Consider the following 24,441-nt stretch of genomic DNA (forward strand, 5'->3'; position numbering starts at 1 on the left):
CTCATGGCTTCCTGGCTTCCTCTTAAATGTTACTCTAAATAAAATAAAATAAAATAAAATAAAATAAAAAATTGCATATACTATACAGCACACTCATGCTCCGTTTCTGAATAACTCAAGAATATTAATTCTTGCCAAAACAACCCAGAGTTATAGATGAATGTCACCATGAAGAGTCTTCCTCTTTATGTCTCCATTCTCAAGAGCCTCCTCTTCAATCTAATGAGCACTAATCAGTCCAGGGCCCCTGCAGAGCAAAGCCAATCAACAAGAACAGTACCGCGACAGGAACAGGAGACAGCAGAGTCATTACTGAGAAGCTACCATTTCTCATCAAAACAACATTTTCATTTAGGAAACGCAGAAATGCTACGAGCGGCAGTGAACCTCTGGGTAAAATGGATTGGATTAATAACAAAACTGCAAAACAGCAAATCAGTTATCCGAACACAGAATCATATAGGTGTGAAAATAAATGTCATTTTAAAATGACATTTGAACAAGAAAATCACACATGGAGGGTTTTTTTTTTTGCTGTCGTTTTTTGTTTGTTTTTTATTGCGATATTTAAAATTGTAGCTTGCACCAAATTTTGAGTGAATTACACTGTAAGGACTGGTTTATTTTAACATCTGGAATCTTGAATCTTGAAAAACATAAAAGTAATGAATCGTGTAAAATCACACAATGAAAACAAATGAATCGTGTACAAATTACACGTGAAAATGAAAATCAGACATGAAAATACACTGGAAATATTTACAAATTAGGTGAAAATAGTTGCACTGTGGGGGGGGGCACGGTGGCTTAGTGGTTAGCACGTTTGCCTCACACCTCCAGGGTCGGGGTTCGATTCCCGCCTCCACCTTGTGTGTGTGGAGTTTGCATGTTCTCCCCGTGCCTCAGGGGTTTCCTCCAGGTACTCCGGTTTCCTCCCCCGGTCCAAAGACATGCAAGGTAGGTTGATTGGCATCTCTGGAAAATTGTCCGTAGTGTGTGATTGCGTGAGTGAATGAGAGTGTGTATGAACAAATGAACAAAAAAGAGATTAAAAAGAAAGCAAGAAAAATAAATGATTGTGTAAAAAACAATAATGAGGTATTAAAAAAAAATAAAAGTTGAATCACATGGAAAAAACCTGCATGTGAAAATAACTATGTTTTGTAAAAGTAACCTGTGGAAAAACCATCTGAACTATACATGGACAATATATAGGCTATGTGTAAATAAAATATTTGTTTAGTGAGTCATATTGAATCATAGTGAGTCATATTGAGTCACATTGATCCCATTTGTGAAACAACGTACAATTAATAATAATTCAGCTCATTAAGTATACATGTTCATGTCTGATGCTTTCAATTTCAGAACAGAAGTAAAAATGTGCATTATTCAAGGAGAAAACAGTCAAGGGGCTTTGGTTAATTAGTTTTTTCTAAGAAATGAGGAGGGATATTTCAAGTAGACGAGCATCTCTAATCATTCGTCCATTTTCGAGGAAGAATTCGGGGCACTTGGCCAGACCCTCATACAAATGAAGTTCTTGACTCATCAGTGTTGATGACTTTGAGCTGATTTATTAATGAACGCTGCGCCCAGTGTGTCACGTTGTGGTCTGGGACTCGACACCTTCGGGTGAGAAAACAAAACCTTCAAAACGTCCAAACACATCAGAGCTCCTGCGCTTGATCTGTATTTCAGAATGCGGGTGGAAAGTAACGTTCATTCAGCTGATATACTCCTGCATAACTGTTTTTTTCAAAGGTTCTGTTTACCGCCAGATCGAACCTACATCTAGATTTGTGACATCTAACCTGAAATATAATGTCTATTTTTAAAAACCTTAATCTATCACACCCTTGCCATGACCATGCTTGAAATACAGCAATATATCAGAGTCCACAAAAAGCAATTTTACCGAGTTAGTGAAGGTACAATGTAAAATGTCGCATGGCTGCCCTTTTCACCAGGAATTCTCACAGGATTTGGATTGAGCATCTTGGTTTTGGTTTCCGACACCTGCTTCCTTTACCATCGCTCACTGCCAAGCAGGGCTAGACTATAAGGAGCATCAACAGCATGCGGACAAAAATACAGCTTCACTCGTATTATACTAGGAGTTTTTAAGCAGCACACTCATTTTCATAGCAATTATTTAAGTTAGTTACTAAATATTTTATAATCGTTACTAAATTAAACACATTTATGTCACTTCAATCATTTCATACAATAGCTAGGAATTTTCAAACTTCTTTCTTTTTTTTGTATTTACACAAACTAAAAAAATTAAATCGGGGGGCACGGTGGCTTAGTGGTTAGCACGTTCGCCTCACACCTCCAGGGCTGGGGGTTCAATTCCCACCTCCGCCTTGTGTGTGGAGTTTGCATGTTTTCCCCGTGCCTCGGGGGTTTCCTCCGGGTACTCCGGTTTCCTCCCCCGGTCCAAAGACATGCATGGTAGGTTGATTGGCATCTCTGGAAAATTGTCCGTAGTGTGTGATTGCGTGAGTGAATGAGAGTGTGTGTGTGCCCTGAGATGGGTTGGCACTCCGTCCAGGGTGTATCCTGCCTTGATGCCCGATGACGCCTAAGATAGGCACAGGCTCCCCGTGACCCGAGGTAGTTCGGATAAGCGGTAGAAGATGAATGAATGAATGAAAAAATTAAATCTGAAGAAAATGTTCGCAAATTTAAAAAAGTGAGAAGTTGGAATTTGTAATTTCGTACAAATAAAGTCGTAAAGTAAAAGTACAAACACAAACCCCACCCATAAACTCTAACCTTAACCTCTATAGCTACTTTAATAAACAGTGATCAAGGACTCTTCTGACTCTGACTTTTTTTTATTAGTTTGATATTAGTTACTGAATAATTTGTAGCTAGGAATTTCCAAACATTAATAATAAACAAAATAAAAAATCAGATAATTTTAAAATTTCATATACATTTTAACAGATGTTGGTGACATGGTTGGAATTAGATTAATTTTCTACAAATAAAGTCAGACGTAAAAGTACAAATGACCAACCGCTTACCTTATGCTCCGTAACTACTTAATTCAATTCGATTTAACTTATATGTATAGCGCTTTTGATATTGTCTGAAAAGTTTATAAGGTTTAAAATGTAATTACTATTTATCGCTAACATCTATCCATATCCCTAACTACTCTTATGATACTGTTAAAAAGTAAAGTTACCTGAAAAAAAAAGCAAAGAGAAGCAAAGTTTTGGTTCTCATATTATGTTGTTTAATAAGTTGAAAGTTTGGTTAAGAAAACTAGTCCATTTAAATGCTAAACTAAAAGATTAGCGACCGTAGATTGAGGACATCACATCATTGCCCATGATGCCACAAACCCAGACTCAAAACAGTAAAAGAGCTTTTTGGATTAGCAGCCATTTTCCCTCTCTGGTTTCCCTCTTCACTGATAGTCCCTCAGCACTAGTCTCAGGAAATGAGTGTAGTCCGGTCATAACAGATGCACAGGCCACCATTACCTCAACCATGTCTGTTTTCCTGAGGGGCTTCATCAATCTTAGCACACATGCCTACACAAAGGCAAAGTCAAACACTTAATATCAAGCAGACACGATGTAGATAACCCTATATGCCCTGAAACCTGTCATGATGTCACTACGATAATAATTCCTGTTATTACTTATGTCATAGGTGTTATATACTGTATGATATACGGAAAATAGCTGTTCCCTCACCAAATTTATGCTTATTGGAAAACAGACCACTGATATTAGAGACTCCTTCCATTAATCCTTTCAAACCTCTTTTCTTAAAGAGTAACATTGCTATGGCTTAAATTTTACTGGCTTTACACTAAAATACTCACTTATTAAGAAGATCTTAAGCTAAAATAGCAAAGACTCTACATAGTCACCTGAGCCTATCATATCATACCACAGGGTATGTGGTAGCCTAGTGGTTAAGGTGTTGGTCCACCAAGCTGCCACTGTTGGGCCCCTGAGCAAGGCCCTTAACCCTCAATTGCTCAGCTGTATATAAAAAAAAATGAGATAATGTAAGTCGCTCTGTATAAGAGCGTCTGCCAAATGCAGTAAATATAAATATTGGAGCTATAAAAGCTAATCCATCTATCTATTCCTTCATCCATATTCTGTACACCTTATTCTACACATGGTCACAGGGAACCTGGTGACTATTCCAGGGGAATCTGGGTCACAAGGCAGTGGACACCATGGACAAAACAGGATTGATCCTGCAGCTAGGTGCAAGACAAATATGCTAATTCACGTTAAAATTATTACAAAATATTTTTTTTTCATGTAACACAAAAAAAAACCTTCAAAATAACAAATCATAACACAATATGATCATATGGGGGGCACGGTGGCTTAGTGGTTAGCACGTTCGCCTCACACCTCCAGGATTGGGGGTTCGATTCCCGCCTCCACCTTGTGTGTGTGGAGTTTGCATGTTCTCCCCGTGCCTCTGGGGTTTCCTCGGGTACTCCGGTTTCCTCCCCCGGTCCAAAGACATGCATGGTAGGTTGATTGGCATCTCTGGAAAATTGTCCGTAGTGTGTGATTGCGTGAGTGAATGAGAGTGTGTGTGTGCCCTGCGATGGGTTGGCACTCCATCAAGGGTGTATCCTGCCTTGATGCCCGATGACGCCTGAGATAGGCACAGGCTCCCTGTGACCCGAGGTAGTTCGGATAAGCGTTAGAAAATGAGTGAGTGAGAGAGAATACGATCACTCATTGTTATCCATCAAATGTTTTAGTAGCAGTTTCTTAATTATTGAAAGAGGGTAAATGAAAATGTGTGGACTTCCATGCTGTGGAACCCTTAACTGTCTCGTCTGGTAGCTAAATTCTTCCTTACTTTAAAAACACAACATTTTTAACAGTTAAATGTTCTGTCACTTGAAAACTTTACCTCAACTTAACTGGTTCTCTACTTACTGGAAATATAAACTGTGTCTCTAATTAATTTATCGATCTTTACATAATATTGAAATGTTCTTCCGGGCTGCATCCTACACAACCGCCGTTGCAACGGCCACTTAGCTTGTCAGCTTGTCCATCTGATTCGGGGTAAGTGTATCCATTCTTGATTATTTATTTGTTTTTTTTTGCTGAGTAATTAAACTGCTCAAATGCATGCATTCTCCATATCGTCTCAGTCTTGTTCACCAATTATCTTGTAAATGTCACCAATCGCTTAATACTAAAAAGCTAAAACCTCTGACATCACAGGCTAATTTGGCTACATGTATAAAGAGATTCATAGTATTTGTTGTGCACATCATTTTTAATATAGATCGAACAAGAGGGTATTGTTTTTAACATATCTCAAATCCTGCACTTTTAATTTTTCATAAACTGTCAGTAACCTAGTGTTTCTGTTATGATCGGTTGTGCTTTCCATACAAGCATGGCAACTAAGCAACAGGTAATTCACACATTACACAAATGATTACATTTATACCCGCTACACTATTTTAGCAATGGAATACTTCTATATTGAAGCTACCGACAATTAATCTAAGAAACATAATTAAGAAGATAATATTACTGAACTGTCTGGCTACCTAATTTAGTTAGAATGTGAATCAATTTTCCTCTTTCCTCTATATACTCTATGTGGCCAAACGTATGTAGACACCTGATTTAAGGCTCTGGGTTTTTGATTGGAGGATCAGGGTTCAAGCCACTGTTGGGCTACATCATGGGTTACCATGTGTTCTTAACCCAACTTCAAAAAAGTTGTGATATGTGAGGAAAGAATTTTAATGTGCTGTAATGTATTTGTGAAAAAAATGAAGGATTCTATTCTACATAAACACAACACAATTGTCTATAAAGTCTTTATATGCTGCAGCAGTATTGTTTCTCATCATTATATCTATGCGAGCAAGCCCAAACCTGTACCAGCATGACTGCACCACTGTGCACAAAGCAAAGTCCATAATGGAATGGCTTGTCAGGGTTGGAGTGGAAGAACCTTAGTGGCATGCACAGAGCCCTGAATTATAATTAAAACATAATAACTTGCCTGTTGAATAGCATTATTATCTATGCTTCCATTGAAGTGAGGATTTAGGTACAGAGTGATTTTAGCACCATGGTAGTTCCACCGCTCTTTGCACTGACACCTCCAAGATTATCGCACCTTTATGTAAAAGCATCTTGTTTATTTGACATTAAACCAAATCAAAATGGATAAGACATGCTATTTTGTACATAGTTATGTTGGCTTTGTAGAAGCCAACATTCTGATTTCCATTATAATCTTTTTATTATTATTATTATTATTATTATTATTATTATTATTATTATTATTATTATTATTATTATTATGTAGCTTTGTAGAAGCCAACATTCTGTTTTCCTATTTCAGCTTAGACAAAAATTTATAAAATTTAATGCAGCCTAGGGCTTTCGAGCCACATGAACCAAATTCGGATATGTTGTAGACCCTGGTCTGAAGTTTGTTGCTATTACTTTTCTAAGCGATCCGAGTACCGGTACTTCCGGTACCAGGACTCAAAGTGCCTTTTTTCCCCATAGACTCCCATTATAAAATTTGGAGGTTTATAACTCGGCAAGCTTTCGAACTATCTACACCAAACTCGGCCAGCTCCTTTAGGGTGATACTCTGAACAAACTTTTAATTTGATGTACCGACTGACCTTTCGGTTGTGCCGCAGCCCCGCCCCCAAAATATGCAAAATCAAAAAACTTTTTACAACATGGACATGTGACATATCAAAACACTCAGAACAATGAGGGGAACTTCCTCATGTGTATTCTGATGACGTCACATGCTCGTCTCCACTTGCCTCCAAATGTTTTGGCACCCTATCTTTCTATCCACTTGCCTCCAAAAGTAACACTTTATGTCCACTCGCCTAAAAAAAGCACCGGCCTTTGCGAATACTTGCACCGTCAAAGCCAACATCAAAGTTTGTCGCGACAAACTTTATAAATCTAGTTTAAATTGACCTGGTATATGGTTAAAGACTATGCCAGTAAGACCTAAAATTAACACATGGGAAAACTCTTGGTTTGAGATGGCCAAGATCAGTACTGGTCTGGTGGCCCTACAGCGTCCTTCAGTTCCAGATTAAACCTGGGGCATGTGTATGATTGCACATTCACATTAGGGTACTGTCCAAGCACACGCATATGGTTTTAGATGAACACTGGGCCAGGTTTGTTTTGTGATTGAACCTGAGTCAGACACGTGGTGTGAGATCAACATTGGGGCAGGCCAGTGGTGTAAGCATGGTCATAGCTTAAGAATACTGGGGCAGGTGAATGGTTCAAGAAAACACTGGGGCAAATGCATGGTTCAAATTTCATAATGGGCTGAACATTTGCTTCAAGATCAATGATGGGACTTGTGCTTGGTGCTTGATCTTAATCAAAACTAAGGTAGGTGCATGGACCTGGATGAACATACAGTAGGTCATGTGTATGGTTCAAGATCAACAGGCATGTTTTGTTATAAGATCTGGGTCAGAGTCATATTCTGAGATCTACCATGTCCATAGTCTACAATCAACACTGGAGCACTGAAATTCTTCAAGATAGATACTGGACCAGCATTTTATGAGATTGACTCTGGGACATATGCACGGTCTAAGACTGCACGAGTCATGGTCCACCCTGGGGACGAAACTATTTTACTTGAGATTGAGATTTACAATAGGTTAGATAGCTTGTCTGAGAACAACACAGGAGCAGGAGCTTGGTTCTATCCTGAATCTAGCGCAGGCATATGGAATGTGTTTGTGATGAGACCAATGATTCTCACACACACACAGTGGAAGTATGAAGGTCTGTGAGTAGGGTGCAACCAAGGTAAAGATCAGTTCAAAGTCTGAGAAGTACACTTGGACCAGGCCTGTAACCCTGACCAGGGCTGTAACTTGGACCAGGGCTGTAACTGAGAAAGACAATGAGCTAGAAAATGATCCAGAGCAGAAAGCCTTGGCTCATGATGTTGGTGCATTCAGGATTGTGGGATGTTACCCAACAGGGGCTGGAAGGACAAAAGCCCATTTACTAAGACATGCTGATCCTGTAACATTATACTTAATATTTTACTAAACATTCTTAAGAAAGACATTAGCTATAATATTATAAAGGCAGGATGCTGCTGTGTCACTTATCACCACATGTTCAAGACCTCTCCTATGGTGTTTACTGTTTCTGAAAACCCTAATGTGACACCTGATGCAATATGCACGTCTTAATAGCAGTTATTCAGTTACTTCAGTTATTTTCTATATTTTCTGCTTTTGAAGTTTTATAAAGTGGCTTACTCACTGACCTGAATCTACAGCAGATGAAAATGAGAGGTCCAATCTGATTAGTGAACATGCAGAATGCTGTAATCTGATTGACCCTGTGGGCCAATGCACTCGGGGAGTTGGAGATGCGCATAGGCAACTTGTAATGATGAAACACGATGCCTGTAATGACCAGCCCAACTCTCTCCTCGTCATAAGTTTATGAATCTAATAAGGGTGATGATGAACGCGATGCGTCCTGTGACATCTGAAAACCGATATATGAAAGCAATTGGGGAAAAAATAGACTACAGTACAGGTTTAGGTGTGTTTATGTCTTAAATAAAAATAAATGTAAAATTAAACTTATAAACCCTGACCAAACATCTAAACAGATAAATTTAGTATATTTATTTGTAAGCAAATAAACTCCTTGGCTAAACGTTTTGATTGAGGTACCATGTCAATCTATGATATTTGGCTTGACTGATCAGCATTGATATTATTTAAACAACATCACACAAATGTAGGCTGTATGCAAATAAGCAGTTCCTGGAACGTCAACCACTAATGACACCACCTCGGTCCTTTTCATTTATTTAATCTTATAGGGTGACAAAGTACCTTAAAGTGTTTAGCCGCAGAACTCACATGCCAAGCTAGCAAGTTAGCTAACTTAGCTAATATTAATAATGCACATATAGATTTGATTGCGATTTTCACTGGTTTCACTATCATCAATTAAATACCTAAAGATCTCAAAATTGAGATGAAATTTATTATAGTGTCAACCTGCAACAATTTTAAGGTAATTTCCAATTTAGCTAGTTAATTTAGCAATTAACCAGCTAATAAACTAATATTGCTAATGTACATACTGTAAGACTTTCTGTGATGGCTTTAGGAAATGGGGATGTTACCAAACATCGTACTTGTGTATATTCATAGATTCTAGTATTTTTAATGAGAATAAACATGATAAAAACAAGCTCAATACAAAGACATATTTTATGAAGAATGACACAAAATACATCAAGTGCTTTTAATTAACATATATGTTGAACATTTAAGAAATTTAGCTACATTATAACTGCATTTCATGTTACCAAGAAACCACAAACCAACCTAAATGTTCCATCCTAAAGCACTGGCACTGGAGACTCCTTCCATAAATAATAGATGTTTTTCATCTGCCCAAACAAATCCTTGTGTGTTAGCAGTCACTACAGAAACAATGGAAATGTAATTTACACATATGATAAGTTTTTTGTTTTTGATTTTATAGCCTAGTCCTTAAAGAAGGCTAAAGCACAGTGATAACCTGTGCATTAATAACATTCATTCATTCATTCATTCATCTTCTACCGCTTATCCGAACTACCTCGGGTCACGGGGAGCCTGTGCCTATCTCAGGCATCATCGGGCATCAAGGCAGGATACACCCTGGACGCCCTGGACGGAGTGCCAACCCATCGCAGGGCACACACACACACTATCATTCACTCACACACTCACACACTACGGACAATTTTCCAGAGATGCCAATCAACCTACCATGCATGTCTTTGGACCGGGGGAGGAAACCGGAGTACCCGGAGGAAACCCCCGAGGCACGGGGAGAACATGCAAACTCCACACACACACAAGGTGGAGGCGGGAATCGAACCCCGACTCTGGAGGTGTGAGGCGAACGTGCTAACCACTAAGCCACCGTGCCCCCCTTAATAACATTCATTTTTTTTTAAAAAATAATTCTACAGAGACCTTTAAGGACCAACAGTGGTGCAGAGGGTATTGCAATGCTGTCTCACATGGTTTCAGGGCTTCTGGTTTGAGCCTGGGTCTCTGAGGCTGTTTCATTTTGTGTGTTTTCTACATGGGTTTCCTCCTGGTTCTTCTGTTTCCTCTTATCTTTCCAAAAACATGCAGACAGGTTTACTGTCAATGTTCAAAAACCCCAATGTCTAAATAAGTGCGTGAAAATGTTATGAAGATGGTGCCCACTGATTACCTGGTGGCCATTGCAGTTTGCATTCTTGACATGACATACAGCTAAGTACGGTGACCCATACTCAGAATTCGTTTTCTGAATTTAACCCATCCAAAGTGCACACACACACCGTGAACACACACCCAGAGCACTGGGCAGCCATTTATGCTGCGGCGCCTGGGGAGCAGTTGGAGGGGTTCGGTGCCTTGCTTAAGGGCACCTCAGTCATGGTATTGCCGGCCCGAGACTCGAACCCACAACCTTAGGGTTAGGAGTCAAACTATCTAACCATTATGCCCCGCCTGCTTCATGTCAGTTTTCCTGGGATGGAACCTACAGTACATCCTCCAACCCTGACCATGATAAAAGGCTTACTGAAGATGAATGAAATAGGATATAGTAGATATTTTTAGTTTAGTTAGTTAGTTAGTTTGTGTGTGTGTGTGTGTGTGTGTGTTTCTCTAAACAACTGTTCATTTGATCACTTTGCACACAGGCGGTTACTAGTAAAAGTGAGTCAGCCTCGGATCTCTCAGACAAATGCGATTTGTTCACGTGCATTCGAGGACCAGACCACCGGCGATTAATTCCCTCTCCGTCATTTCTCTGCTCGAGCTCGATTCTACCGGGACCTTCATGACGCAGGGAAGTGTCAGAGGAAAACGAAACGACCGTCTGTATAAAATGCGGCCGGCGGAGGAGGAGAAGAGCAGAGGTAGAGGCGCTACTGCAAATCTGAGCAACACGACGAAAAAAGAAGAAAGAAAACTTTCTTCGATTTTTCTCTCGTAGGATTTTTGTGCGCTCGGACCGCGCGCTGCGGTTGTGGTTCCAGCACCTCGGACAGAGTCTTTTGAGGTCCACATACCTGCGACAGTGAGTAAAAATATCTAAAAATATCTGAAAATTATTACCTTAAAGCACGATCTTATCTTTATATCTTTATCTCTATATATTCAGAAACGAACTGCAGATTTGCAAGCCGATTTTTAAGAATGCTATTGAATTTCTATGGTTATCATTTATATTTATAATACATGTTTTGATTTTTTATAAATTATTTTCGGTTTTTTTTTGTTTGTTTGTTTATTGTTTGGTGGTTTGCTGGCCAGAAATAAATCTATAAATTCAGTTTAAAAGATTAAAACAGCTAGAAATGTGAGAAATTTAGTTTAAAATTCTACAAACAAAAAATTGTCAAAAAATTTAGAAATTCTGGAAATCCTGTTTAAAAAGAAATATCAAAAATCTAAGATATAAAATAAAACATTGATAAATGACATCTCTAAAAGTCTAAAAATTGGTGAAAAAAAATGTTTAGGATTAAACACCTAGAAACGGTCGAAATTCAGATGAAGCTTAAATACGAGTAAGACATTTGGTGTGAAATTGTTGATCAGATAATGTTTTGATTCAGCACATCTCTATAGTTAAATGTGATTGTCCAACACTTTTTAAGAAAATAAAGGAATCAAACTTTTAATAAGTGTTCATAACTTTAATACATGTTTTATCTGGGAGGGAGGATGCATGCCATGTCCCTTTAATTAGATTAGGATTCCAAAGCTGTAAAGATACTTACTGCTTAAGGAATGAAAAAAGCTCCCTTGCTTATACCAATCTAGAGACAGAGAAATGTACAGTTTGGTACCTTCATTTCCCAGAATGCACTTTATCCATGCTCATGAGGTTTTTTGTGTTAGATATGAGGAATGCAAGAAGATCAGTGAGCACCTCGGAGTTGTTCTTTATGGCTCTGTGTAGCCTGCTGTGCTGCAGAACGCTTTCAGCTCTCCCGGCCATCAACACCTACTCTGCCATAAGGTGAGAAGATCGATAGCTGCTCTGAATTCGCTCTGAGAAATGCAATGTGCACGAAATGATAAATTATAGAGTAAAGTGAAGATTGACACACAATGATGCTCTGTAGGTCAGGCAGCCTGAGCCGTGATGGAGAGCCATCTCAGGACCTGGAAGTATACAAACTTCTGTATGAAATTGCAAACAGAGTGGAAAGGTAATAAAATTCATTAATTAATAAATATGTATGACTTTAGATTCAGAAAAGTGAACTGTATATCAAATAAACAAGGTGCATTCAAGAATTTTGGAATGCTTAGAAAATAAAAGCACCTTTTTCATTATAACAGGCTACATATTTATATTATTTCTTAATCATTTTCATACAATTTCACGCAGACCTCCGAGACACGCGGATGGACTTTTCACCAGCGGATACAGCAAGCTCCTCGGACAACTTTCAGCCAAAGAATACCTTGAATCCTTACTTGCAAAGCGTGTCAGGCAAATATCTTTATTTCCTTATCCATTATCCACTTTCACATCTGATTCACAGCACAGTATAGAGGTTAGATTTATATATACTTATTTTATTTTAAGACATTTATTTATTTGTCCTGAAAACTCAGTCTCCTCTACATTTACATTTACATTTACAGCATTTGGCAGACGCCCTTATCCAGAGCGACGTACATAAGTGCTTAAATCTCTAACATTGAATACATTAATGCTGGCTCACTAGGTTACATACTTAAGATACCATGAGTTTAAAACAACTCTAGAGTTTAAAACTCTACTCGTGACTGTTAATGTAATTAAGCTTACAAATGGCTGTCCAGTGTGTCTCACAGAATGGAATATTTAACGACTACAAATATCTGTCCAAACAGAATTACACAATAGGATATTGAATTAACTTTACAAATATCTGTTCATTTGGAAAAATATTTAATTAAGATCACATATACAAATTTCCTTAAAAAGAAGAAAATTGAATTATGCTTACAAATAGATGTCTAGTGTATTAAATAAAGAGTGATAATTTTATTAAGGTTATGAATATCTGTGCAATAAAAAGCACATGTTGGCTTTATTTACAGTGATGAGCTGAGCTCAGATGACCTACGCATGAAGCGCCACTCGGATGCAGTGTTTACAGACAACTACAGCCGGTATCGCAAGCAAATGGCAGCCAAAAAGTACCTGAACACGGTCTTAGCAGGAAAGAGAAGGTAGGAAAGATGGCCATAAGATTATAAGATTGTAAATGTGTGTAGGATGTTTCTTGCACGTGCATTTAATATTTGCATTACTGGAATGCATCAAGTTCTTCATTTTTACTTATTCTACATTTTCACTTATTATTTGCACTAACTGCATTTCACTAATTACCTCTGTACTCTGTCAATAACAATACTTTTTAACCTAATCTAATATAAACAATATATACACATGAAAGTAATTTCCATAAAGTACGATTTTTATTTACACTGATTTATTATTTACAACCGAATTATAGAAATTGGTTTTAAGATAAAATATGTAGAGATTTCAGAACTTCATATTAAGATCAAATATCTAGAACTTTTAGTAATTCAGTAGTCCAAGATTAAAGGTCTAGATTTTTTTTTTTGTTTACATTTGATTTGCAGTTAAATTTCCAAAATTCTGGAAATTCAGTTGAGTAAATCTAAAAATTTTAGAAAAACAATTCCAGATTAATCAGCTTAGAACTATGAGATATTCTGTTCAAGATAAAAAAAAATAAAAAATCAGAAACGATGTTCTATGAACTACAAACACAACTACAAACACAGTTTAAGTTTTTGAAATTCTACAATCCCAGTTTCAAATTTAATTGCCAAAAGTTTAAGTTGAACATTTGAGAAATCCTAAAAACAAAAAAGGTTTAAAAACTAACTTCTATGAACAAAGTTTAAGATTAAACATGGATAAATGCTAGAAACTCAGTTTAAAATGAAATAGCTAAAATTCTAGAAATTCTATGTTTTAAGATGAAATTACTGTATAAAATCTGTACATGGTAGACATTGAGTTTAAATTAAATTAAATATTATGAAATGCTACAGAAACGTAATATAGTAAGAAAGAATGAAACTAATTTTGTTTAAGATCAATTATCTTATTTAGTTCTTTAGTAATTATTTAGCTCATACCTACAGATAAACAATCTAATACTGACACTGACAGCTTGAACTAAAAAGAACTAAATTCAGTTTTTGTTCTGAAATGCTGATTTTTATCTAATTTTTTGTTTTGTTTTGTTTAAAGGAGAAACTAAAAACGCAGTAATACAAAAATGACCAAATAACAGGAAATATTATTCATTTATCATTTAAACTATTCATGCTAGTTGGGACTTTAGCTGGTCTGTGGGTGGGCGTGAGGGGTCCCTAAGTCCCACCCATGCTGATAGGCATGCTAGGTGGTATCATGAACGGTATCATGTACCTTTATCATAGAGAAGCACATGTAGTGCACCTTTAGTAAACCTACAGTATAAAGATTTAGATTAAATAATGTTTAAAGATGTAGGACACATGCTAATGGAAGAAACGTTGGTGCCTTTAGAAGCTGATAATACTGAATAACTGAATACTTTAACAATGCACCATTCTGTGATTAGTTTGCTTTAGCACTAGATGTGTGTTTGATCAGGGAAATAAATCATTCTCACTGCTGGATTCTTGATCCTTAAAGCTATGAGAAGCTACACACTGTTTTGCTATTTCCTTATAGCCCAGAAGATGCCTTAATGCTGTCTAACCAGTCCAAAAGCACCGATTCATCTTTACCTCAGAGCTACGAGGATGAGTTCGATCAGCTCCTCCAGCAGCTCCCGCTAGTATGACTGCTTTCCTCCGGGTCTTAACTTGTGTATCTGTGTACGCGAGAAGGTCCGACTCACCACTAATCCACTTACACTGGTGTTTGCTGAATTAACACTGCTTTTGCTTCATTCTTATCGTTCTCTTACATGTAGAGGAAGCGTACTTTGTAAATCTGAAGGAAATGCTTTAACAGCTTTAAGGTCCCCCAGTGTGATGCAAAAACATTTTTCCTTCCTTCCTTCCTTCCTTCCTTCCTTCCTTCCTTCCTTCCTTCCTTTCCATTTTCCTTTTCTTTCTTTCTTTCTTTCTTTCTTTCTTTCTTTCTTTCTTTCTTTCTTTCTTTCTTTCTTTCTTCCTTCCTTCCTTTCTTTCTTCTTTCTTTCTTTCTTTCTTTCTTCCTTCCTTCCTTCCTTCCTTCCTTCCTTTCTTTCTCCTTTCTTTCTTTCTTTCTTTCTTTCTTTCTTTCTTTCTTTCTTTCTTTCTTTCTTTCTTTCTTTCTTTCTTTCTTTCTTTCTTTCTTTCTTTCTTTCTTTCTTTCTTCCTTCCTTCCTTCCTTCCTTCCTTCCTTCCTTCCTTCCTTTCTTTCTTTCTTTCTTTCTTTCTTTCTTTCTTTCTTTCTTTCTTTCTTTCTTTCTTTCAGAGCATCTAGATGACGACGACGATGTGGCACCTTAAACACTGGACCTATAATCTGACTACTGTAAAATAATCATAACAAATTATATCAACATGTGTGGCAAAGATGATTACTGTTGTATTTGTCCATCAAAGAGCTATTTTTTTTAAGATGGCTGCTGGTGTCTGAAATTGTATCCAAACAAAGACAAATAATAAAAAATGGTTAAAAAGAGAAGAAGAGAGTTGTTGTTTTGTAGTTTGTCAGGGAATTGTGTTCAGCGAAGCAAGCAGACAGAGGACACTGTTTCAGCAAAGGATACTGTTTATCCACCGTGTATACAATTAACATGAGAAAATAAATAGGTCTTATTTAATAAATAAATAAATAAATACGAGGGGCACGGTGGCTTAGTGGTTAGCACATTCGCCTCACACCTCCAGGGTTGAGGGTTCGATTCCCGCCTCAACCTTGTGTGTGTGGAGTTTGCATGTTCTCCCCGTGCCTCGGGGGTTTCCTCCGGGTACTCCGGTTTCCTCCCCCGGTCCAAAGACATGCATGGTAGGTTGATTGGCATTTCTGGAAAAATGTCCGTAGTGTGTGATTGCGTGAGTGAATGAGAGTGTGTGTGTGTGCCCTGCGATGGGTTGGCACTCCGTCCAGGGTGTATCCTGCCTTGATGCCCGATGACGCCTGAGATAGGCACAGGCTCCCCGTGACCCGAGGTAGTTCGGATAAGCGGTAGAAGATGAGTGAGAGTGAGTGAGTGAGTAAATAAATACATTTTGTAAAAAAATCTAAAACAAAAATCTAAAAAAAAAACACCTTTATTTATTTCAGCCATTTAAAGCTTAAAATAATTTGCTCTGTAGGCATGATTATTTAAAATAATTTTTTACTAAACAGCAAAACTATTTACAAACAGAACAACTGAACTAAACAAATCCTGAAAAGAAAAAAAAAAAACAGTGAAAAATTCATGAAATGTATGAAATAGATTACGTGTAAATTTTACATAGGAATCATCAGATCATTTTCGAAGCTATGGATGTAGATTTGGTATATAGAGACGAAACAGAGAGTTGACACTGGTTCTTTATTCAAGCTGAGAGAGTTAGAGAGGGTGTGTACATCAGGGTGGGAAATGGTAAGTCTGTGTCATGCTAACCGGTAAATGTTCTGTTTACATGAACGCACTGTTTACCTTCTCCATCATGAAGCAATGTGGATGATTAATCCTTCCAAAAGACAAAACAAAACAAGAGCAGGGACACGTCTGCCGCCATCAAGTCTAGTCTTTCTTTTTTTCTACTAATTTGTCTTCCTCGAAATTTCCTTCAAATATCCCATGACTAGGTTTGGATCAATGACAAAATGTTAGGACGGCTCGACCTGTGCCAGTCTTACATTTTAGAGATTCACAGCTTCTAGAAAGTGATAATTTCTCATTTTTATTTGTATTAACATTACATTTCAGTATATTAAAGTTGGACTTTGAACTAATTCTCTATGAAAATAAAATGTAAAAGTATTTCATGCTCTTAGAATCATTTAAAATAAGGGTTAAAAAAGAAATGAAATTTAAAAATGTATTAGAAAAAAAAGAAATGGAATTTATAAATGAATTTAAAAAAATAGGGGGCACGGTGGCTTAGTGGTTAGCACGTTCGCCTCACACCTTCAGGGATGGGGGTTCGATTCCCACCTCCACCTTGTGTGTGTGTGGAGTTTGCATGTTCTCCCCGTGCCTCGGGGGTTTCCTCCGGGTACTCTGGTTTCCTCCCCCGGTCCAAAGACATGCATGGTAGGTTGATTGGCATCTCTGGAAAAATTGTCCGTAGTGTGTGAGTGAATGAGAGTGTGTGTGTGCCCTGTGATGGGTTGGCACTCCGTCCAGGGTGTATCCTGCCTTGATGCCCGATGACGCCTGAGATAGGCACAGGCTCCCCGTGACCCGAGGTAGTTCGGATAAGCGGTAGAAGATGAATTAATTAATTAATTAATTTAAAAAAATAAATTAATAAATGAATAAATAAAAATGAAAAATTGGTAATTATTGAATATTTAATCACAGAATTGAATACTTATCAATTATTTTAGATTTTATTTTTTCCTGAATCTAATTGTATGCTTAAACAGTAAACATCTCTGACTTTGTGACTTCTATATATAACTGAACATGAAGCTTCAAGACAAAGCTGTTTAATGAGGAAAAAAAACAGCTGGCGGTCATAAAAAGGACAATGAAGCTCTGAATGGTCCAATGGTTTGATGGAATAAGGCTTTGAGTTGCTGAACATGAACATGATCATGTTAGAACATCTCTGAATTAAACAGAAAGAAAGCTACTAAAGTAAAACTCTTTCATACTTTTGACCTTTCTGTGAACTTGACTCTGATTGAATCAATTAAAAAAATCGAATCAGTTCCTCCGCTGGTTCTAATCATAAATCTGTATAAATCCTACAAACACTCAACCACTTAGTCTTGAGATATTCTGCTAACAAATATCTTTGACAGACATACAGATGGACGAACAAACACACACCCGTAATAAATAAGTACTTCACTATTTAGTTTTCATATAGACAAAACCTAGAGAGAGGAACCAGAGTCAACACCTTGCATGAATTTGGAAGTTTATTAGTATTTGGTTCGTCTCTTTGGTTTGGTTTGAACTCGAGCTTTAGGGAACTCCCCAAGTTTCTATGAAACTTTACAATCCATTTTAGATAAAATCCACCAGTCATTTAAACATGTGCTTCAGTGGAAGGGATAAAACTCACATAAAATATTATCATTTTTTGATCATGGGGTTAATATCACACATTTGCTTACATTTAAACAAGGAGGTAGAAATTGTCCAACAATGTGAATACTGAAAGCAATGAAATATTAAAAAAATAAGGAAAAATCTGTTTTGGCTTAAAAAAATATAAAAGAAATACAAAGAAATCTAAGATTGTTGATGTTGTTGCAGTCTTTTGGACTCCACTGTGTGTATATACAGTACGATTTACTACACAGTACATATATTATAGAAATACATGTTTAAATAGTAATAACTCATATAAATCATTACAAAATAATTTAAATAGTTAAATAGTCAAATGTGGGGCACGGTGGCTTAGTGGTTTCCTCCCGGTACTCCGGTTTCCTCCCCCGGTCCAAAGACATGCATGGTAGGTTGATTGGCATCTCTGGAAAAATTGTCCGTAGTGTGTGATTGCGTGAGTGAATGAGAGTGTGTGTGTGTGCCCTGCGATGGGTTGGCACTCCGTCCAGGGTGTATCCTGCCTTGATGCCCGATGACGCCTGAGATTGGTACAGGCTCCCCGTGACCCGAGGTAGTTCGGATAAGCGGTAGAAAATGAATGAATGAATGAATGAATAGTCAAATGTACAGCTTGAGATAAAAATACACTTTCAAAATGAGTTAGCAGGAGCCTATCAGTTATTATGTGAAGATACAAAATACAAAAAATAAAAAAAATTGCAATTGTAAAAAATATAGATAGATAGATATTTAGATTGTTATGATCTGGAGTAAGGAGACTGATTCATAAATATTTAATAGAGGCTTTTTTGTCACTCGTTGAACCTGTCCCAGGACAGATTGCTTTACCAGTCTGTGTCCAGCAGAGGGCGGGTTTTATAAGCAAAAATCTCCTTCAACCCTGTAGAACATTACACTAAATGCACATTTTCTTGTTTTTAGTACCTTTAGTGTGTACGTTTGTCCTGGTAATGTGATATGTTTTATTGTAGAACATTTGAAGGTCAACAATACGCAAAGATTCATATACACAAAGATACCCTTGATGGTACCACCCCAGCAAGAGCATGATATACACTAGTACCTTTAGTTGAGAATGTAAGATACAGAGAGAACTTTGACGGAGATGTGAAGCTGTTGAGAAGTGGACAAAAGATGAAATGAAGAGAAAAAGAAAAACAGGAGATGTGCATTATCTTGGAAAACGACCAGAAACACACTATAACAACCAAGAGCGCAAAGAGGAGGAGGCCCAAACTGACAAGCTTCCTCTCATGTCATTCTTCTTCTTCTGAGGAACCCGTCTGTCATTCACAGATATCCAGTGATGGCTGGGTGTGATATTATAACAAAAAGACACAGACAGAAATGTTTATTTTTAATTTGGGTTACTTGCTAAAAAGGTCTTGCTACAAAGGTCTGTGTTCCCTTGAGTTCACCCATGACTTCCACATGCAGTAAATTTATGAATGAATTTATTTTGGAACTGATGACAAAGCAGCCATGACTCTGTTTTATGGAATATTAAATGTTGTAGTTTTGCCTTTTGCTGCACAGTCTCTTTAGAGCCACTGTGTGATTTCAAAACATTCATTCATTCATTCATTCATTCATTCATTCATTCATTCATTCATCTTCTACCGCTTATCCGAACTACCTCGGGTCATGGGGAGCCTGTGCCTATCTCAGGCATCATCGGGCATCAAGGCAGGATACACCCTGGACGGAGTGCCAACCCATCGCAGGGCACACACACACTCATTCACTCACGCACTCACACACTGCAGACAATTTTTCCAGAGATTCCATTTCATAACATGAAAACTGACTTGAAAATGAATTTGATAAAACAAATTTGTGTGTGTGTCACATTTAAATAAATGAACAAATACATATGTGAACTAGACACTTGTCGTATGGATTGAAATTGGAGACCAATCACCTGGTTCCCATAAGTATTTGAAAGATGAATTTCCATGTATTTCTCTATTACCGCTAATGCATGGGACCATGATGGTCCAGCAGCAGGATTCTGAGGCCTGGGTTTAATGGGGTTAGTCCTGAGGGGTTAACTTTCAGTGCCAGACCCAAGCATGTATAAAATGGAAGGGTCCAAATGCTTAATGTGCAGCAGGTTATGTAAATAAAGTGTTTTTTTTTTTAATCCATTATTTTATAAGGCACACAGTAGAGTGTTCAGTAGTTAACCATTTCTTGTAGATGCACACACTAACACACACGCAGGTCCTCTGTTATTATGAGGACTGACATAAGGACATAACGATTACTTCAATTCCTTATGGGAACCAGGTGAATGTCTCCACAAAGTGAAAAACTGTCAGATATTTTAATTCTTGTGAGGACATAATACTTAGTCCTCATGGGTATGTATTTATTTATTTGTAGAAAAAATATCAGCTTTTCTTTAATAAAACAAATAAACTAAAACACACAAACACAATAAAATACATCCTTTTTGTTTGTTTTGTCAGGACACTATTCCCTTATGTTAATGTTGCAAATTAATCATATTCTTTCACCTTAATAAAAAATTATTTTGAATAAACAAAAGGCAGAATTAAAAATGTTCAAATTTAAAGGGAGTAAAAACACCATGTTTTTGTGAGGACCGGGTGATTGTCAGGATTTTTGACGCTATCCTTCATTCTGAGGACCTTTTTCATGAACAAAAAACATTCACACACACACTCATGTTTCAGCAACTTATATAGACTGTCACACATTTTTTCATTTTTATTTGCTTTCCTCTCAGTGACTTTGGAATTTTTGGACACTATTTTCGTGGTTTACTGGGACACAATGTTAAAGTTTAAAGTGTAGATTGATGACCAGGCGTTTTAGGATTTCCGGGTCATTAATCCGTACACTAGTTACTCTGATAAACACATAATGCTTTACTGATCCTGTTAATAATCATCCACTGTCAAATAAAAGCTTATTGGATTTCATTAGTGGTGCCCTGCTTTAAGATTAAGTTAAATGTTCTGTATTAACTGTTTGAACTAAGTTACTTTCACAAGATTAGGTTTACAGTAAGTGAGCTAAGAATTTCGGAAAACAGCTGATGTATTTGTGCACTGTCTTAGTTTATAATAAAGAAGAAGTGTATACTAAAGAAGTGAGACCCATCACTTCTGGAGAGGTCTGCCTGCTAACCTGGATAGCATTGATGCTGTGAAAGATCGTCTTTTTTAAATGTCTGGCTTTTGATTTGTTAACAAAAAACTGTAATGACTGTAACTACATAACATCATAAATTATACAAAATCAGTTGACTTCAGTAAAAAGAATAACATGGATTTAATACGTGGTCTTAGGGTTTCTTAGGGTTTTCACTGACCATCAACTGAACACACCTAATTAGCTTATGTTAGAGTTTTATGTCCATGTGTTTATGGAACCCGCCAATTTCGACTTGAGTAATCAACTTAGTATTAATACGTAATCGTGGACGTTACTGTGCATTTTATTTATCCCTGTTTACTTAAATAGTGAGTATAAAAACCTCATAAGTGTAAAGATGTATTCATGTGTTTAGACTACAAAGCTCGTTCTTTATAACGCTGATTTTGAATAAAGTTTGTTAGCTAGCTAACTTTCTAGATAGCAATCTCGAATAGAGTAGGGTTTCATTAGTGTGTGTGAGTTCGTATGACTTTTTTTTTTAAAAGTACTTTGTTTGTACAACATCCAAGAACTATTTGCAATATTTCTTATGTTCTGTAAAGCTGCTTTGAGACAATGTCCGTTCGTAAACACGCTATACATACGAATTCGAATTAAAAATTAGAATCTTCACTTCACTAAAAAGAACAACTTCATTCTAATCTGAGAGCGAGCAGTGAAGAAGTCCTTAAATACACAGGTTTAGAGATTTGATTGGAAAAATTACTTGTCAATTATCTTGAATCGAGAAACATATTGTCTGTTTTATTATAAAATTTAAAAAAAAATTATCATTAAATATTTTTAAGCCTGTTTCTAGGTACGATCTTAAAGTATTTTTTTATATTAATTCTTAAATGAAATCTTTTTCTTCTATTTGGAGATAATTTAGCTTATTTTTAGAAAATGATCTGCCAACAGAAGACGATTTGAAATTTAAAGAGTATAATAATAAAATATGTCTAAATAATTTTAGAATTGGTTATCTGATAATGATTCTAGAAAATTCTAGACCATTTTGACCATATTCAAGATATGTTCATTTCTCTTAAATGCAAAAAAGCAAAAATTAAACTTTACAAATGCCACATGTTGAAATACTGTCAATTCTATAGCTTAAAATGTATCTGTAGAAGTTTTTGACACTCGCATCTACGTGCGATCCTACAGTAAAACCTGCTTACTCGAAGAAAGCAAGTGAAATGTGAAGCAGCCTGACTAAACAAACCACTAATGCATTACACAATTCTAAAAGTGCAGATTAAGCTTTCATGACTTCTTTAGTAAAGCAGAAATCGTTAGTCAGGGGGTTCAGATATAAGGCAGAGTCAAAAACATGTGACAAAGACACGGAGTGTCCAAAAAAACAGAACTGCAACCGAGAGCAATGGAAAAGTGAGATTGGATTTAAAGGTAAGTGGCTGGTGCTTGTTTTGTTTGAATTACGAAACCTGTTTCTAGGCAGGTTTTACTATTGTAAGCTTTAAATTCATTTTTTTTTATTCTATTTGCAGATAATTTTGCTTCTTTCTAGAAACAATTGCTTAAAATAAAAAGAAAAATATGATCTGCCAACAGAACAAATAGAAATTTGGAATATGCACTGAAAGAGTTTTAATCATTTTCAAATTTCACATTCAGATGTCAGAGGGCTAAGTGTTTTGTTTTTATTATAGATATTATCTCTACCATAAAGGATTATTTTTTACATTTTGTCTAATTTTTTAAAAGATCTGACTAAGAATGAAGTGATCAATCATTACAAAACACACAAATAAAGTAAAAAAGTGTGAAAATCATCATACCTTCATAATCTTTTACATAAATCTCTTCTGATGAACTTCTGATGTAACACAGTTGATATCTTTTTCTTCTTCTTCTAGTTTTTAAGCATTAGATCGTGTGTTATATTAGGAATTTTTTTTTATCCCTTTAAAAGCACTTTTATTAAAGGTCATATCGATCTCTGGCTGGATGCAGTCCTTAAAATACCCAGGAATACACTGAGGAACACATTTTTGCAGGACTAATAAAGAACTGAAAAACAAAAAATACCCTCTAAGTGCCATGTTAACGCTTTATGTGACAAACCCCAGCCATTTAAATCACAACGGAGGCTTTTAATCTTTTAGCTAATAGTGATGAAGTGTAAAAACGTAAAAAGGTAAAAAGCATCCTGTTACAATCTTTACTACACTTCTACTAGCATAGGAATAAACAAGAGGTGCGTTTTGATGTTGCCCTGATCCAGCGCAACTCACATTTATCTCATTTATGCATTTGAGGGTTAAGTGCCTTGCTCAAGGGCCCAGTAATGGCAGCTTTTGTGGTCCTGGGATTCAAACTCATAACCTAATATATAGAGTCGGTATAATTAATCTAATGTAAAAAAAAAAAAAAAACATTTGTGCTTGGACCCCTTTAACCTTTTTTCATGAAGCATATGTGCAAACATACACACTGCACACACATACACAGAGGGAGAGAGAGAGAGAGGGACTGAGAGTGTGTAAGTGAATGAGTGACTGAGTGAATGAGTGAGACAAAGAGAGTGAGTGAGTGAGTGAGTGTCTGAGTGAGTGATTAAGTGAATGAGTGAGTGACAGACAGTGAATGAGTGAGTGAGTGAGTGAGTGACAGACAGTGAATGAGTGAGTGAGTGAGTGAGTGAGTGACAGACAGTGAATGAGTGAGTGAGTGAGTGACAGACAGTGAATGAGTGAGTGAGTGAGTGAGTGACAGACAGTGAATGATTGAGTGAGTGACAGACAGTGAATGAGTGAGTGAGTGAGTGAGTGAGTGAGTGAGTGACTGAAGTGACAGTCAGTGAATGAGTGAGTGAGTGAGTGAGTGAGTGACAGACAGTGAATGAGTGAGTGAGTGAGTGAGTGAGTGAGTGAGTGCGTGAGTGACAGACAGTGAATGAGTGAGTGAGTGAGTGAGTGA

General features: G+C 36.9%; 2 protein-coding genes across 2 annotated transcripts in view; both read left to right on the forward strand.

Annotated features, from left to right (window-relative positions):
- The first annotated feature begins 10,962 nt into the window (after nucleotides 1-10,962).
- Nucleotides 10,963-15,361, forward strand: vipb (vasoactive intestinal peptide b). The gene is made up of 6 exons (XM_060865525.1): nucleotides 10,963-11,141; nucleotides 11,969-12,089; nucleotides 12,196-12,282; nucleotides 12,465-12,569; nucleotides 13,166-13,297; nucleotides 14,826-15,361. The coding sequence occupies exons 2-6, from the start codon at nucleotides 11,971-11,973 to the stop codon at nucleotides 14,935-14,937; spliced, it is 555 nt and encodes a 184-aa protein (XP_060721508.1). The 5' UTR covers nucleotides 10,963-11,141; nucleotides 11,969-11,970; the 3' UTR covers nucleotides 14,938-15,361.
- Nucleotides 15,362-22,830: 7,469 nt separating this feature from the next.
- slc29a1b (solute carrier family 29 member 1b) overlaps nucleotides 22,831-24,441 on the forward strand; it is a 20,380-nt gene continuing 18,769 nt past the window's right edge. The window contains exon 1 of the mRNA XM_060890617.1: nucleotides 22,831-22,908. The gene's annotated coding sequence lies outside the window, so the exon portion shown is untranslated. The remainder of the gene's footprint in view (nucleotides 22,909-24,441) is intronic.

The sequence above is a fragment of the Tachysurus vachellii genome, chromosome 1 (genome assembly GCF_030014155.1).
Source record: "Tachysurus vachellii isolate PV-2020 chromosome 1, HZAU_Pvac_v1, whole genome shotgun sequence".
NCBI lineage: Eukaryota > Metazoa > Chordata > Actinopteri > Siluriformes > Bagridae > Tachysurus > Tachysurus vachellii.

Bases quoted from the DNA above. Each gene is read 5' to 3' on its own strand.
- vipb (XM_060865525.1), top strand. From the start codon at position 11,971: ATGAGGAATGCAAGAAGATCAGTGAGCACCTCGGAGTTGTTCTTTATG. The intron at 12,090-12,195 runs GTGAGAAGATCG...GATGCTCTGTAG, and splicing joins AACACCTACTCTGCCATAAG to GTCAGGCAGCCTGAGCCGTG. The intron at 12,570-13,165 runs GCAAATATCTTT...CTTTATTTACAG, and splicing joins TTACTTGCAAAGCGTGTCAG to TGATGAGCTGAGCTCAGATG.